Source organism: Raphanus sativus, chromosome 6 (genome assembly GCF_000801105.2).
Source record: "Raphanus sativus cultivar WK10039 chromosome 6, ASM80110v3, whole genome shotgun sequence".
NCBI lineage: Eukaryota > Viridiplantae > Streptophyta > Magnoliopsida > Brassicales > Brassicaceae > Raphanus > Raphanus sativus.
The window spans coordinates 19,694,982-19,708,405 of NC_079516.1; the positions used below are offsets into that span (position 1 = coordinate 19,694,982).

Below are 13,424 nucleotides of genomic sequence, written 5' to 3' on the forward strand. Positions count from 1 at the left end.
GGTGATACAAAAATTATTATCAAATCTTTATTATTCAAAATCATTAATTGTCATATATATCTTGATCACAATATGTAATTTCTAAGCTTCTATTTAAAGAAATAATGAATAATATTTTTTGTACACTAATAATAATTATTTTTTTAACATGGTTAACAATAATTATATAATTAATTTGTCTGATCAGTTTAATGAGAACTAAGATATATATTTAGATGACCATCCTATTTCTTTAAGAAATTTCAGAATCACTATCGTGATAATTAGGATATAGCTCAAAAGTTGTAATGTTTCTTAAATAATATAGAAGAGATTTGGAGATAAATAAAGAATTTAAAATGATTAGAAGCATTTATCAACCACACATTGTATCAAATATTGTAACTTATTTAGTCCCAAGAATAAACGTCGTTTACAAACATACGTAACATCAACGAACTTTGCCTGATACGTGTGGACGGGGCCGGAGTCTGGGCGAGTCCATGCTTTGTGACTTCAATCTATAGTATATTTTCTTGATATTGGCAATATTATAGACCCACTGCTCGTCCACCTCAACACTATCACTGACACGAGCCTAGCAACCAAAAACGAAACTGAGAACTATATCACAACCATTGATGAAAGGAAAAACTGTACTATGCGGACGAGAACAAGATGTTAATAAAGCAAAGCTCAAAGGTAGAAGCAGCAGTTAGCGTGAACTGATTCTTTTGTAGACAGGGAAGATTTGCCGAGAGTTCGCAATTCATTCGGGCGCGAAACCATAGTCTCAAACGTTATTCAATCATGTGACATCAATATTTTGGGGTTTTTCTAGTTGCGCTAACTACATTCAATCAATCATGTGAGAGATTTCAAAATATGAACAGTTATGTTCTAAATTTTGAAAAACAACAAATAAAAGAAAACAAGCCTGAAGCAAACCAAATTCACTAAAAAGCAATTAGATATTCAGTCTGCATTCAACAACTAATAATGAATAATGATACTAAAAGGGTTAGTAGATTGAAGTTCAATTCAAAGGACCCACTAAACTTCCTAACATATAGCATTGTTAGATTGAAGTTGAGTTCACATGTCTCAAGTAAGACAAAGAGAGAAAACAAATTAACTAAAGAGTAAAGACCATGGAGAAAACAAGAGAAACTTAAATTAAAGACAGTTTCCATGAATTCTCGAAATTGAACGCTTTGAGTAATGAAGCGTATAATTAATTCTTGTTCCTTTGATGTTTGGCATTCGTTATACCAAATTATTTGACAAAATAAGAACTCGTACGCCGGTGTATTTTTTTTTTTTGAAACTGATTTTTACGTCGTGTATTCAGTCTTAGTTTTCTATATAGAATGAGTCGAGCAAGAAATTATTTCTTAGTTAAAGACGCATTTTATGTAATATTTGCGATATGGATAGGATAGGATACACATTGTCTCACATTCACTTTACATCATTAGAGTTAGTGTCATAGGAAGAAGAAGCACATGAGGAACCAAGAGGAGGATAAGAGATGGCTAAGTAGATAAGCATAAGCATCAGCACCACCGGAATTCCCATCAGAAACATTGGCGGCGGTGGAAGCGGCGGAAGAACGGCCGGAAGCACCACCAAAATCACTATCACCACTGCGAGCATAAACATTGCGATGATCCTTCTTGTATAAGAACGTGAAGCTTCTCGTGTTCTTTCAAAGGCTTTCAAGTTTTCGATGTTCCTGCACATAGATGTGTGTGTGTATTTATATATGATGTCAAGTTAAGAAAAAAAATTGTTTTGTACGTTTTTCATTTTATGTGTGTGAGAGAGGGAGAGAAAGACGTTACGTCTTACAGGTGAAGCTCATGCAGTGAGTATCAACATTTGCCAATTCAGTATCCACCCAATGACAAAACTATCCTTATTCTTTCTTTTTCATTTACTTCTTTTTTATTTAAATTTCAACCAACTTGATTTTGATTTAAATTCACACTTATGGGATCTTTGACACGGAGATATCACCAAAGTTTACCATTAAATTACTAGATTCGGTTTATCAGTGACTTGTAAATAATTATTTTATATAATTATCTTCATTATCTTAAAAAGATATCGAGTAAACATTCTACATACACGTGAAAATATTGATTGGGTAAATAACGTGATGTTTTCTTGATTTTGTTAAAACACGATATTCTCTTCTTTTTAAGGAAAAAAATATTTCCATATTAATATATATGTCATTGAAAATTTGCCACACTTTAATACAAATAAGTTTCCTATTGTTAATAAATTTTTCTATTGTTAATAAATTTTGTTCAGTAAAATGGCATTTTAATAAAGTTACATTAAAAGTACTAGATTCTTTGTCCGCGCTACGCGCGGATTGGGTTAAATAAATATTTACATCATATTTAACATGTATTTTTAATAGTTTACATAATTTAAAACTAATAAACTTGGAAATGTCTTAAAAAAATAGAGCATGGAAGACAATATTTATATATATATTATAGGTCTAAAGGTAGTTGACAACACCATATTTCTAGTGTTTTCATATTTGTTCTAAGTAATCTAATTTGATTCATGTTTCTCTTCTGAAGCTACTAATAACATATATGGTAAGGTATATGTTGATAACTGGTTTTAAAATAAATTAATAAAACTCTTCTATTTTTTATAAAATTACTAACCAGAAGAAGTATATGAATTTTATTTTATTTTCAATTTTAAATCTGTTTGGGTTATGTTATCAAGATGATTTTACTTTGAGATTTTGAATCTTATAAAGAGAGATGTATGAAAGTTGACCAGTGAAAATGTTTTAGACTAAACCATTTTCTCCAATTTTTCGTTGTATCTGTTTTCTTTGTGTGTATATGTTCAAAACTAAATCTATTGCTAACACCGTTTGAGTTTGGATACAACATTGTCGTGGCCAACATTGTCGTTTGTAAGAAAATTATTGTACACACTAATTACAGCAAACAAAAGAGTATAACCTCTTTAAATTAATATTCGATAAATTAATATACACTAAAAATTTCTATAAATTAATATAATTTTATATTCCTAAATTGAGTTTTTGGTTCAATTATTATATCGATAAATTAACAATCTCTATAAATTAATAAAAATTTAGTGTTAAGATAGTCCCAACATTATTAATTTATAGAAGTTTCACTGTATATTTGCGACACCAAGCTCTCCAAATTGATAGGAACAATAAAATAAAGTTACATCTTATTAATTATAGGGAAATTAGACAGTATGACATGGAAAAAACATAATAAGGTAAAACCAAATGTTAAAAGCAGACGGTTTTCTTTTCAAAATTTAAATGAACAAAAGAATTAGTTAGAACATTTTACCTAGATGTTCACCAACCATCTCCATAGTGACGTAACGTTATTGCGGACAATTAGGCACAATATATGAATTATAAAACTCATACATAGGTACAACAAAACCTATGTATGACATTAAATTGAGCTGCTCATATAAAATTTAGACCATACAATCCTTGGTTTGAGTATAGATGATCATTATATCCAAACTGGTCAAAACTTAGTGCTTCTTGTGAACTATGTGGATTCTGTTAAAAAAAAAAGGGACATTGCCTCAGCCTAGAGAAAGAAGAGAACAACACACACACACACATTCTACATTCATAGAAAAACATATAAGAGATTGTATGGTGTGATGAAACAGAACCAACATACCATGAGATGTGAAAAGGAATTCGAATTGCTGTTGTGGCCATAACCAAAACTCTGATCCTGGTAGCCACCAGAAGGATGGTTTGGTGGGAAGTAGCCCCACGGGTCTCCACCATTTGGCAGGTTTCCAGCATTAAGATTAGGCCTTCTTTCGCTTCCATGAGACGATGGACCAGAAGGTACATGTCCATACTGCTGCTGAAGAGAACCCTTCCCACAAAACAGAGTCAGTAGTCAGTTTACAATATGCAAATTATTGCATTAAATCAGCATAAAATCAGCAGCAAGCAAAGTACCTTATTATGGTTCCTAGGTACTACTTCACTTGCATCCGAACCTAAAGACAATTCCTGGAACCAATCTGCTGTTTCTGCACCGATTTTAGACACAAGAGCCAAAGTTAAGTATTTCAAATAACAAAAATCACAAAAAAAAACAATTCCGAACAAAGACAAATAATGGCTAAATGATTGTTCACCTAAGTAATTTTGTAGAGCTTTAAGTGTTAAACAGTCATCTTAACCAACTGTAAGACCTTTACATGCCAGCTTCTTCCTGTAAAACACTACAAAATTATCATTTGCATCACTTATATAAGAAAAATATTGATCACCTTCTTAATAGCTTGATCACTCAGCTCCTCACATGCCCCCAATTCTTGAGGATAGTAATTATGTTGCAAAAGGTTGTGAGCGATTCAACACTTAAAGCGCTTCCAACTGCTCTATTTCTGAAAACCTTAAATGCTTTACCCAATGACTTGTCAAAGATGGTTTGATTCTCAATAGACTTAATGACATAGACCATGTACTTATCATGCACCTCCAATTACTTTTCTGATTGCAGGCTGATTAGTATTAGTAGCCGTGTCTTCACCAGCTTCGTCTCTGGCATGATGGTTGAATATGTTTGCAAGCCTCGGTTGATGAGAACTTCATGTCATTTTTAACTCTGAATATCTTGAACACACACCAATGAGAGTCTAATAATGCATACCAGATTAGTTAATACATGTCGAAAATAACAGAAAGAAGAAGCAGAAACCTGAAAACTTGGTGGTTTAGCTAACTGGGGCAGTGTCTTGAAACTTGAACTTAAGCCAGTCATGAGCGTCTGGAGCTGAAATGAAACAGAAGAAATACCAAAAAAGACTATTGTGATAGAGCTCAGCGCAAAAAGATAACAATACATAAAAACTCTGATCATAGTGTTAGTATGGTTGTAGCGAATATGCTTCCCAGATTTTAAAGAATGAGTAAGGAAAAGCTTACCTGTTTCCAGTCATGTCTCGTCTTTAGCTTGATCCAGAAGAACCTAGGAGATCACAAAGCACAGACAAAAGTCAGAAAATTATAATAAACTCGAGTCATGTATTAACTGAGACGAAACACGTACCTATTAAAAAGAGCATGCATAATCTACAATCATTACTAAAACCAGTAAAAGAAAGACAAAACTTTCACTAAAGATCCTCTCCTACCGATTGAAATCTTGAGGCTTTAAATCTAGGAATAGAAGTTAAAAATAAATAATGAAGCATATAGGATCCAAGGAAACGTACCATCAGTGCGTCATAATCCTCTCAAATTTGGTGATGGCGAGTTCTGTCTGAAGCTCCAGGAAGAAAAAAATTAAGAAAGATTCCCGAGAGTGTTGCTTAAGATTTGAGCAGTATTAGGGTTTAGGATGACTACATGGGCATATATATAGGGTGTGAGAGGGGAAGTTGAAGTGATTGGTGGACGGGGAAGCTGAAGTTACAACTGAACGGGGAAGCTGGAAAGTGACGAAGATGGAGAAAGAATGGGAAGAGGCAAAGGGCTGAAAGCTGGTTATTTTGATGTGTTTCGATGATTCGAAGCCCAATATCTTAAAACTTTGATGATGTGGCTAAATGATTGAGTTTGCCCAAATAAAATCCAGCCCAAGACCAGCCCAGAATCAGTCTGACATGGAGAAAGGAAAGCAACCGATTGGTCAATTTAAAGTGATGACGTGGAGGGTCTGTCTGATGAGGATATTCTCCTTTTAATATTGTATATTGATAATGCATATGAGATGAGTTTTTCAAATAAATAATTAAAAAAAACTCCATATTTTATAAACTTTTTAAATTCGTTTTATGTATTTTAATGATAAAAAATCTATTAAAAAGTACAAAAGTTGTCAATACATGACTAGAAAATCACAATCAATCAGCAAGGAAGAAAACGGGAGAAAAGATAGATATCTTTCTCTTTACAGCACAGAGCTAAAAATGGATACACATCCCAAGTGAGAGGAGAGAAGAAAGAACCAGACAGGAGAGGAGATATAGGAACCAGACACACCAGTCAATATCAACATAAAAAAAAACACCAAACCTTTTGTTTCTCTTTTTTTTTTTTACTTTGACCAAATCTAAAAAAAGGGAGAGAGAGAAGGGGGGGGATAAAGACAAGATAGGGTCGTGCGTGTCAAAGGGAGGAGGTGCTGCACGCGAAGCCTCCACACCGGCGGCGAGGAGGCTCCCGTTGCAGCAGCGCCATAGCGGAAGCCTAACCTCTTCATCTCTCGCCAGAGAACCCTCGGATCAATCCGATAACGGCGGTGGAGCGAAGATGAAGGGTCTTTTCAAGTCCAAGCCTCGCACCCCTGCTGACATCGTCCGTCAGACCCGTGATCTCTTTCTCTACGCTGATCGATCCAACTCTTTGCCTGACCTCCGTGAATCCAAACGCGAAGAAAAGGTCTCTCCTTTATCCTTTCCCGACAATGTCGTTGGCTCTCTCTCTCTCTCTATGGATTTGTTTGTTGAATATTGGATTCGTTCTTGTTTTGAAATGGGGTTTGATGATTTTGGTTTGTAGATGGCGGAGCTAAGCAAGAACATCCGTGATATGAAGTCTATTCTCTATGGAAACAGCGAGGCCGAGCCTGTGGCTGAAGCTTGTGCTCAATTGACTCAAGAGTTCTTTAGAGAGGATACTCTACGTCTCTTGATCACTTGTCTCCCTAAGCTCAACTTGGAGGTAACACTAGAAAAGACATCATTTTGAGATCTAGTTTGAGAAAAAACTTGTGTTTGAGAGATTGAGACCATCATTATTCTGTGATCTAATTGCGAAAAAATCTTGTCTTTTTGTTTCTTTCTCTGTTAGACTAGGAAAGATGCTACGCAGCTCGTTGCAAATCTACAGAGGCAACAAGTGAATTCACGGTTAATTGCTTCTGATTATCTGGAAGCCAACCTTGACCTCATGGATGTTTTGATGGAAGGGTGAGTGTGTTAATGTTGCAAGTTTGTTTTTTCCGGATTTAAGAGGTTTCTCATTTTCATACCATTTATAATAGCTTTCCATGTTTTGTGTGTCAGCTTTGAGAATACGGACTTGGCTTTGCATTACGGTGCTATGTTTAGGGAGTGCATCCGCCATCAGATTGTTGCCAAGTGAGTTAGATCATTTCATATTTCTTCAGTTTACTACCTGTGAAAGCGATCCCTCTGTTCAAAGATTTTAATAGCAAAGGGTTTACTAACGTAATGTCCATGGATTCAGATATGTTTTGGAGTCTGAGCATGTGAAGAAGTTCTTCGATTACATACAGCTTCCTAATTTTGACATTGCTGCCGATGCTGCTGCAACTTTTAAGGTTCTTGCATGTTCTCACTTGGTCTCAAACATGCAAATGATAACTCAACACTTTAATGTATTTTTATAGGAACTGCTAACAAGGCATAAGTCTACTGTTGCCGAGTTCCTCACCAAGAACGAAGATTGGGTAAGTTTTCCTTACAATGTTAGTGATCTTTGTGTGAATGCAGAATTTTATCAATGAGTATGGATCTCGAACTTCTGTGGTTTGCAGTTTTTCGCAGACTACAACTCAAAGCTTCTTGAATCAAGTAATTATATAACCAGACGGCAAGCTATTAAGGTATGGTAATTTATACAAGTCATTGAAACAATGTAAATGGGTGACCAATCTGATGTCTGTTTTGTGTAAACGTTAAACAGTTGTTGGGTGATATATTACTGGATAGATCAAATTCAGCTGTGATGACGAGATATGTGAGCTCAAGGGATAACTTGAGGATTCTAATGAATCTTCTTAGAGTATGACGCTTTACCTGAATACTCTCTTCTAAATCTTTTTGTTCTTGATGATAGTAGCTTGGGAAATAAACTCAATCTCTTTGAATTACAGGAGTCAAGCAAGAGCATCCAGATCGAAGCATTTCATGTTTTCAAGGTATAATTCTTGTATCTTAAAAGGAAGTGGAACGCAATGATGATGACTGTTTGCTTGCTTTAATGTTGTTCCAACGTGATTGTACTGAGATTATCATCATCTGTTGTTGTCCAGCTGTTTGCAGCGAACCAAAACAAGCCTTCAGATATAGTCAACATTCTGGTGGCAAACAAAAGCAAGCTTCTTAGATTGTTGGCTGACTTGAAACCAGACAAAGGTATGATGCTCCTCTTAACAACACAACACTTTGTTTTGTATATGATCCTTCTCCTCCTTTATAAATGCTTTTTTTGGTACATCTTGTTGGCAGAGGATGAGAGGTTTGAAGCAGACAAGAGTCAGGTCTTGAAAGAAATTGCAGCCCTTGAGCCGCGAGATCTTGCTTGAACCAACATATATATGCTCCTTCTTTCCCTTTTTAAAACATTCAAAAAGACATTTTTGAAACATCAAAGTTTGTTGTTTTTTTTTCCTTTATTAGGTAAAACATTTCTTTGATTTCTCTTACATACTCAAGAGACAATATATTCATTTGATTATGAAAATCACTTTTCATTGTTGATGAGAAAATGGGTTTTGTTAAACGCGTTTAAGTTCTACACATAACCTTGTATAAGTTAACATGTACACATCGTAAAGGTGTAAATGAGAGCAGTAAGAGGAAATGCTTCAACTTCAACAACTATTAAACATCAAATAGATTGATTCAAACTAGTAAATACATGTAGAAATCCCAAAAGCAAACCAAACTAACCAACTCAAAACTGATAAATAAACAGTAAACCGTAAAACTTCACTCTATACTCTCTATACACCAACGACATCTCTAAGCATACTGAGACCGAGCACCGTTTCCAAGCTGAGATGTCTTGGTAGATTCCTCTACTTTCCTTCGTTTTATGACTACATACCAAGTAAAGGCTTCGAGCACGCCCGCCACTAAGCCCAGCGTTATGATTATAGCTGTGTAAGCGTTTCTCCACTGCTTCTCAGGGCTCAAGATGTCTAACCCTTTGAAAATGTTCACCACCGCAAGGACAATCACAGTATAGCCGACGGTGTGGTGGTAGATGTTCCAGTAGACTCTATACTTGTGCTCTGGTTTGGGTCTTAAAAACATAGCAAACACCTAACGTGTACCACAAGCAATTGAGTTATGCAACATTTTGATGAGATAATTATAAACAGTTTTGGTTAAAAACCTACCTGAACTGTTGCAAGGCAGAAGAGAGCGATGCCTATGGCACGGTGAGAGCTGAATTGAATCCCTTCTGACTCACTGCCAAGTTTGATACCTGTAGCCCAACCAGCAACACCAATGATATACGCAGAAGCTTGGCAGGTAACGTGAAGGTAGAACCAAGCAGGGCCTGCTGATTTGGAGACTCTCAAGTATCTAGCAATGATTGCTCCTATTGGCATCATTATTCCCCAGCTCACTGCGTTCAAGATCCCATGTATCTACAATCATTATCAGAAACTAAACTCAGTTTCTCAATCAAGAAGGAACATGGCAAGTTCTAAGGATTCATGAACATTATTCCCCAACTCACGTTGCGTTTTCTAAGCTTGGAGTCTCCGGCTCCTCCTCCTGAGGCCGATGCAGATGTACCAGAGTTTAGATTCATAGTGGCAACAGAGCGGATGTTATTGCCAGAAGTTGGATGAGGCAGAAGAGTGTTCCCTGAAAGAGACCCATCTTGCCACACAATATTAATGTTTCCACCGTTTGCAAGTGGAAGACTCAGAGTTGCGAGGATGATCATCTCGTTGTTTTGGTAAGTGGCAGATAACTCTGAGACGTTGAAACTCAGTTCACCTTCTTGGAGACTCGTCTGGTAGCTGCTGATGGGTGAAGTGTAAGCCCTGACGGTTCCGTCTGATTGTGGATAAGCCACAATGGCTTGAGCTCCAACCATGCCGGTGGATGTGGGGTTCACGGCCCATGCCACCCATTTCCCCGGGGAGAGGTTTGTGTGGCGATAAGCCATTTGGAAATTTCCGGAAGAAGAATCATAGGTGTAGTAGATAAAGGAGTCAAGAACAGGAAGGTCGTTACAAGACTCAAAGAGACTGTTGCTGGTGAATCTGTAGTTGGAACATGTTTGAGCCAAGACGGGTTCTGTAGTGATGAAGATGAAAACAGAGATACAGAGGAGGAGAGTTGAAGATTTGGCCATGGATACTAGGAAAGAAAAGAATGAGATCATGAGTATGAGTTTAGGAGAAGAGAGAAGAAGGAGATTAAGTAAGAAAAGAAAGTGGGACAAGTAGGGTTAGGTTTGTTAGTTAATCTGTCTAATAAAGAATCTTTACTCTCTTTCATCCCACATTCACACCTTGTCATGTTTCTTTCCTTACTTGAATAGTTGAGAGTATCTATGTTTTATTTTCTTGTTCATCTATCATTTGCGAGTTTGACCTATATGAACCTACATGTTATAGGAACATTGTAATTGAAGTTATTCATTTCCAGGTTTGACGTGTATTGTTTGCCTTCCTCCAAGTCTTTAACCCTCTTAAGTAAAGACCAAGAAATATAGTACAATGTGGAAAAAATCAAAGTATAAATCAAGTAAATAAATGTTTGGTGGTGGGTAAAAATGAATGGGTTCTATTTGTTAGAGATATACAAGAGATATCGTCGGAATTACAATCTCATCACTTTAGGAAACTTAGTTATTGTCTTAACCTAGAGTTCACATCTCTTGTATTGTACATATTGGCTATTGCCGTCTCTTGTGAATAATAAGAAAGATATATTCTCTACATGGTATCAAGAGCTCACGATTACCCTAAAAATCTTTTTTTTCTGAGCCGCCATCATCTTCTTCCTCTTCTCTATTTTTCTTTCTCTTCCAAACTGCCATGTCTGTTAACGCTCCAGCAGTCTACACTATCAATGGTGTTCTCAACATCAATATGATCAATGTCACAAAACTCACCACCACCAATTTCATGACTTGGAATCTTGAAGTTCATGCTCTCCTTGATGGCTACGATCTAGCTGGCCACCTCGACGGTTCTCTCCCTCCACCGGACCAGATGGTAACGGTTAACGAGCAGTCTGTCCCAAATCCAGACTACGCAAAATGGAGACGCCAAGATTGTCTTATTTACAGTGGTCTCATCGGCACTCTCTCGCCGTCCATCCAATCCCTTGTTACAAACACTAAGACTACTCATGATGTTTGGACCTCTCTCAGCGCCACCTACGCAACACCAAGCCGTGGACACATTCAACAGCTTCGCTTGCAGCTCAAGCAATACACCAAAGGAGACAAAACTATTGATGAGTACATGCGTGGCTTAACCAGTAGATTTGATCAACTTGCTCTTCTTGGCAAACCACTTGACCATGAAGATAAGATCGAATATGTTATTGATGGACTTCCCGAAGAGTACAGATCGGTCACAGATCAAGTCGAGGGCCGCGAGACATCTCCTTCCATCATAGAGATACATGAGAAGCTTATCAACAAGGAGGCCAAGCTGCTGAGTTTGTCTGCAACCGTTGTTAACTATGTTCCTGTCGCCGCTAACGTTGCAACCGCACGACCAAAGTTTCAACAAAACCGGAACCAAAACCGCAACTGGAACAACAACAACAACAACACCAAGGCGCCTCAGAACTCATACTCGATGCAGTCAAGTGAGCCTCGACAGAACAGAGGATATCAAGGTCGTTGTCAGATTTGTAGCATTTTTGGTCACAGTGCCAGGAGGTGTCCCCAGCTTGCTCAGGCGACTCAAAATGCCCCTGCTGCTGCGCCGTTTCGTCCATGGCAACCAACGGCAAACATGGCGACCTCAGCTCAGAACCCGAGCAATGCTTGGCTAATGGATTCCGGTGCCACTCATCACCTCACCAGCGACCTCCACAACCTCTCCCTTCATCAGCCGTATCAGAGTAACGACTCGGTGCTGATCGGTGATGGCTCCGGTCTTTCCATTACACACACGGGTTCCCTCTCTTTACCTTCCACTACACGTTCTTTGACTTTAAATAATGTCTTACGTGTACCTAACATACGGAAAAATCTAATCTCTGTATATCGGTTATGCAATGCTAATAGAGTTTCGGTGGAATTTTTCCTTGCCCACTTTCAGGTGAAGGATCTCAGCTCGGGAATCCCGTTACTCCAAGGCAAGACCAAGGATGAGCTCTATGAGTGGCCTGCTAAACCCTCACCCCTTCAATCCTTCTTTGCATCCCCCTTACCTAAAACAACCATAGTCGACTGGCACTTCCGCTTAGGCCATCCAGCAGTTTCTATTCTTCAGTCCATTGTTTCAAAATTTTCTTTACCTTTTGCAAAATCTGTAACACAAACCACTTTATGTTCAGATTGTGCCATCAATAAAACTCACAAATTACCTTTCTTCACAAACACTATTACCTCGTCTCGCCCCTTACAATACCTCTATACAGACCTATGGAGTTCTCCTATTGTCTCAATCGACAACTACAAATATTATTTGGTCCTTGTTGATCACCACACACGCTACACCTGGCTCTATCCGCTAAAGCTCAAATCACAAGTTCTGGAAACCTTCAAGGCGTTCAAAGCACAAGTGGAAAATCTTCTCTCAACAAAGATAACTACACTATACTCCGACAATGGCGGAGAATTCATTGCCATGCGTAAATATCTTCAAGATGCTGGAATATCTCATCTCACCACCCCACCTCACACACCGGAACACAACGGCATATCCGAAAGAAAACATCGCCATATTGTGGAAACCGGTCTCACACTGTTAACACATGCCTCTATGCCCAAATCATATTGGACTTATGCGTTTTCCACGGCGGTTTACCTCATCAACCGACACCCAACATCAGTTCTTGCTATGGATTCTCCATATCATAAGCTCTTTCGCGTCCAACCCAACTACACCAAACTACGAGTTTTTGGATGCCTCTGTTTCCCTTGGCTAAGACCCTACACCAATCACAAACTTGACGATCGATCAACACCTTGTGTTTTCCTTGGGTACTCACCAACACAAAGTGCCTACTTGTGTCTACAACCTAATACTGGAAGAATCTATATCTCCCGTCATGTCCGCTTTGATGAAACCTCCTATCCTTTTCCTCAACTCAAAGAACCGAAACCACCTCAGACCAACCCGTCCCAACCTATACCTAACCAAGAACCTCTAGCTACCTTAATACCTCTTAACCAACCCCCCACCCACGCAGTGCCACTCGTCGAGCAAACGGGATCCTCGAGCTCTGGTTCTAACCTGCAGGTGCCGTCTCTTCCACCAACTCCTAGCGTGGAGCTCTCGCAAGGAAACTCTCCATCACCAGTTCCACCTTCGCCAGAACACAACTCTGCTCAGAACATGGCCACTTCGTCTTCCTCAGACAGTGCCTCCTCTGTTCCTACACCACCACCGGTTCAACACCCAATGCTAACGCGTCGGAGGAATAATATTTCCAGACCAAATCCGAAGTACAACTACTCTGCCACTCTTTCTAACCGAGTC

General features: G+C 38.2%; 2 protein-coding genes and 1 long non-coding RNA gene across 10 annotated transcripts; 1 reads left to right on the plus strand and 2 right to left on the minus strand.

Annotated features, from left to right (window-relative positions):
* Nucleotides 1-3,271: 3,271 nt before the first annotated feature.
* Nucleotides 3,272-5,517, minus strand: LOC108844452 (uncharacterized). 8 transcript variants are annotated; one of them, XR_008934932.1, is made up of 9 exons: nucleotides 5,257-5,515; nucleotides 4,967-5,009; nucleotides 4,740-4,814; nucleotides 4,518-4,654; nucleotides 4,309-4,433; nucleotides 4,174-4,250; nucleotides 3,992-4,065; nucleotides 3,699-3,905; nucleotides 3,272-3,571 (listed from the first exon to the last, which is right to left on the minus strand). It is a non-coding gene; the product is annotated as an uncharacterized LOC108844452 (long non-coding RNA). The 8 variants fall into 8 exon arrangements; XR_008934930.1 differs by having other exon boundaries at nucleotides 4,174-4,433; nucleotides 5,257-5,517; XR_001948459.2 differs by having other exon boundaries at nucleotides 4,174-4,441; nucleotides 5,257-5,517.
* A 387-nt stretch (nucleotides 5,518-5,904) lies between these two features.
* On the plus strand, nucleotides 5,905-8,512 carry LOC108811495 (putative MO25-like protein At5g47540). Its single transcript, XM_018583544.2, has 11 exons — nucleotides 5,905-6,424; nucleotides 6,545-6,706; nucleotides 6,836-6,954; nucleotides 7,051-7,125; nucleotides 7,235-7,328; nucleotides 7,398-7,457; nucleotides 7,545-7,613; nucleotides 7,694-7,792; nucleotides 7,884-7,928; nucleotides 8,043-8,145; nucleotides 8,239-8,512. The coding sequence occupies exons 1-11, from the start codon at nucleotides 6,296-6,298 to the stop codon at nucleotides 8,313-8,315; spliced, it is 1,032 nt and encodes a 343-aa protein (XP_018439046.1). The 5' UTR covers nucleotides 5,905-6,295; the 3' UTR covers nucleotides 8,316-8,512.
* Nucleotides 8,513-8,583: 71 nt separating this feature from the next.
* On the minus strand, nucleotides 8,584-10,153 carry LOC108811493 (cytochrome b561 and DOMON domain-containing protein At5g47530). Its single transcript, XM_018583542.2, has 3 exons — nucleotides 9,482-10,153; nucleotides 9,135-9,389; nucleotides 8,584-9,057 (listed from the first exon to the last, which is right to left on the minus strand). The coding sequence occupies exons 1-3, from the start codon at nucleotides 10,136-10,138 to the stop codon at nucleotides 8,755-8,757; spliced, it is 1,215 nt and encodes a 404-aa protein (XP_018439044.1). The 5' UTR covers nucleotides 10,139-10,153; the 3' UTR covers nucleotides 8,584-8,754.
* Nucleotides 10,154-13,424: the final 3,271 nt, after the last annotated feature.

Coding starts and splice junctions, on each gene's coding strand:
- LOC108811493 (XM_018583542.2), bottom strand. CDS start 10,138: ATGATCTCATTCTTTTCTTTCCTAGTATCCATGGCCAAATCTTCAACT. Junction 9,390..9,481: donor CCAAGCTTAGAAAACGCAAC/GTGAGTTGGGGA, acceptor TAATGATTGTAG/ATACATGGGATCTTGAACGC. Junction 9,058..9,134: donor TCTGCCTTGCAACAGTTCAG/GTAGGTTTTTAA, acceptor GGTACACGTTAG/GTGTTTGCTATGTTTTTAAG.
- LOC108811495 (XM_018583544.2), top strand. CDS start 6,296: ATGAAGGGTCTTTTCAAGTCCAAGCCTCGCACCCCTGCTGACATCGTC. Junction 7,458..7,544: donor TCACCAAGAACGAAGATTGG/GTAAGTTTTCCT, acceptor TGTGGTTTGCAG/TTTTTCGCAGACTACAACTC. Junction 7,793..7,883: donor TTCTAATGAATCTTCTTAGA/GTATGACGCTTT, acceptor TTTGAATTACAG/GAGTCAAGCAAGAGCATCCA.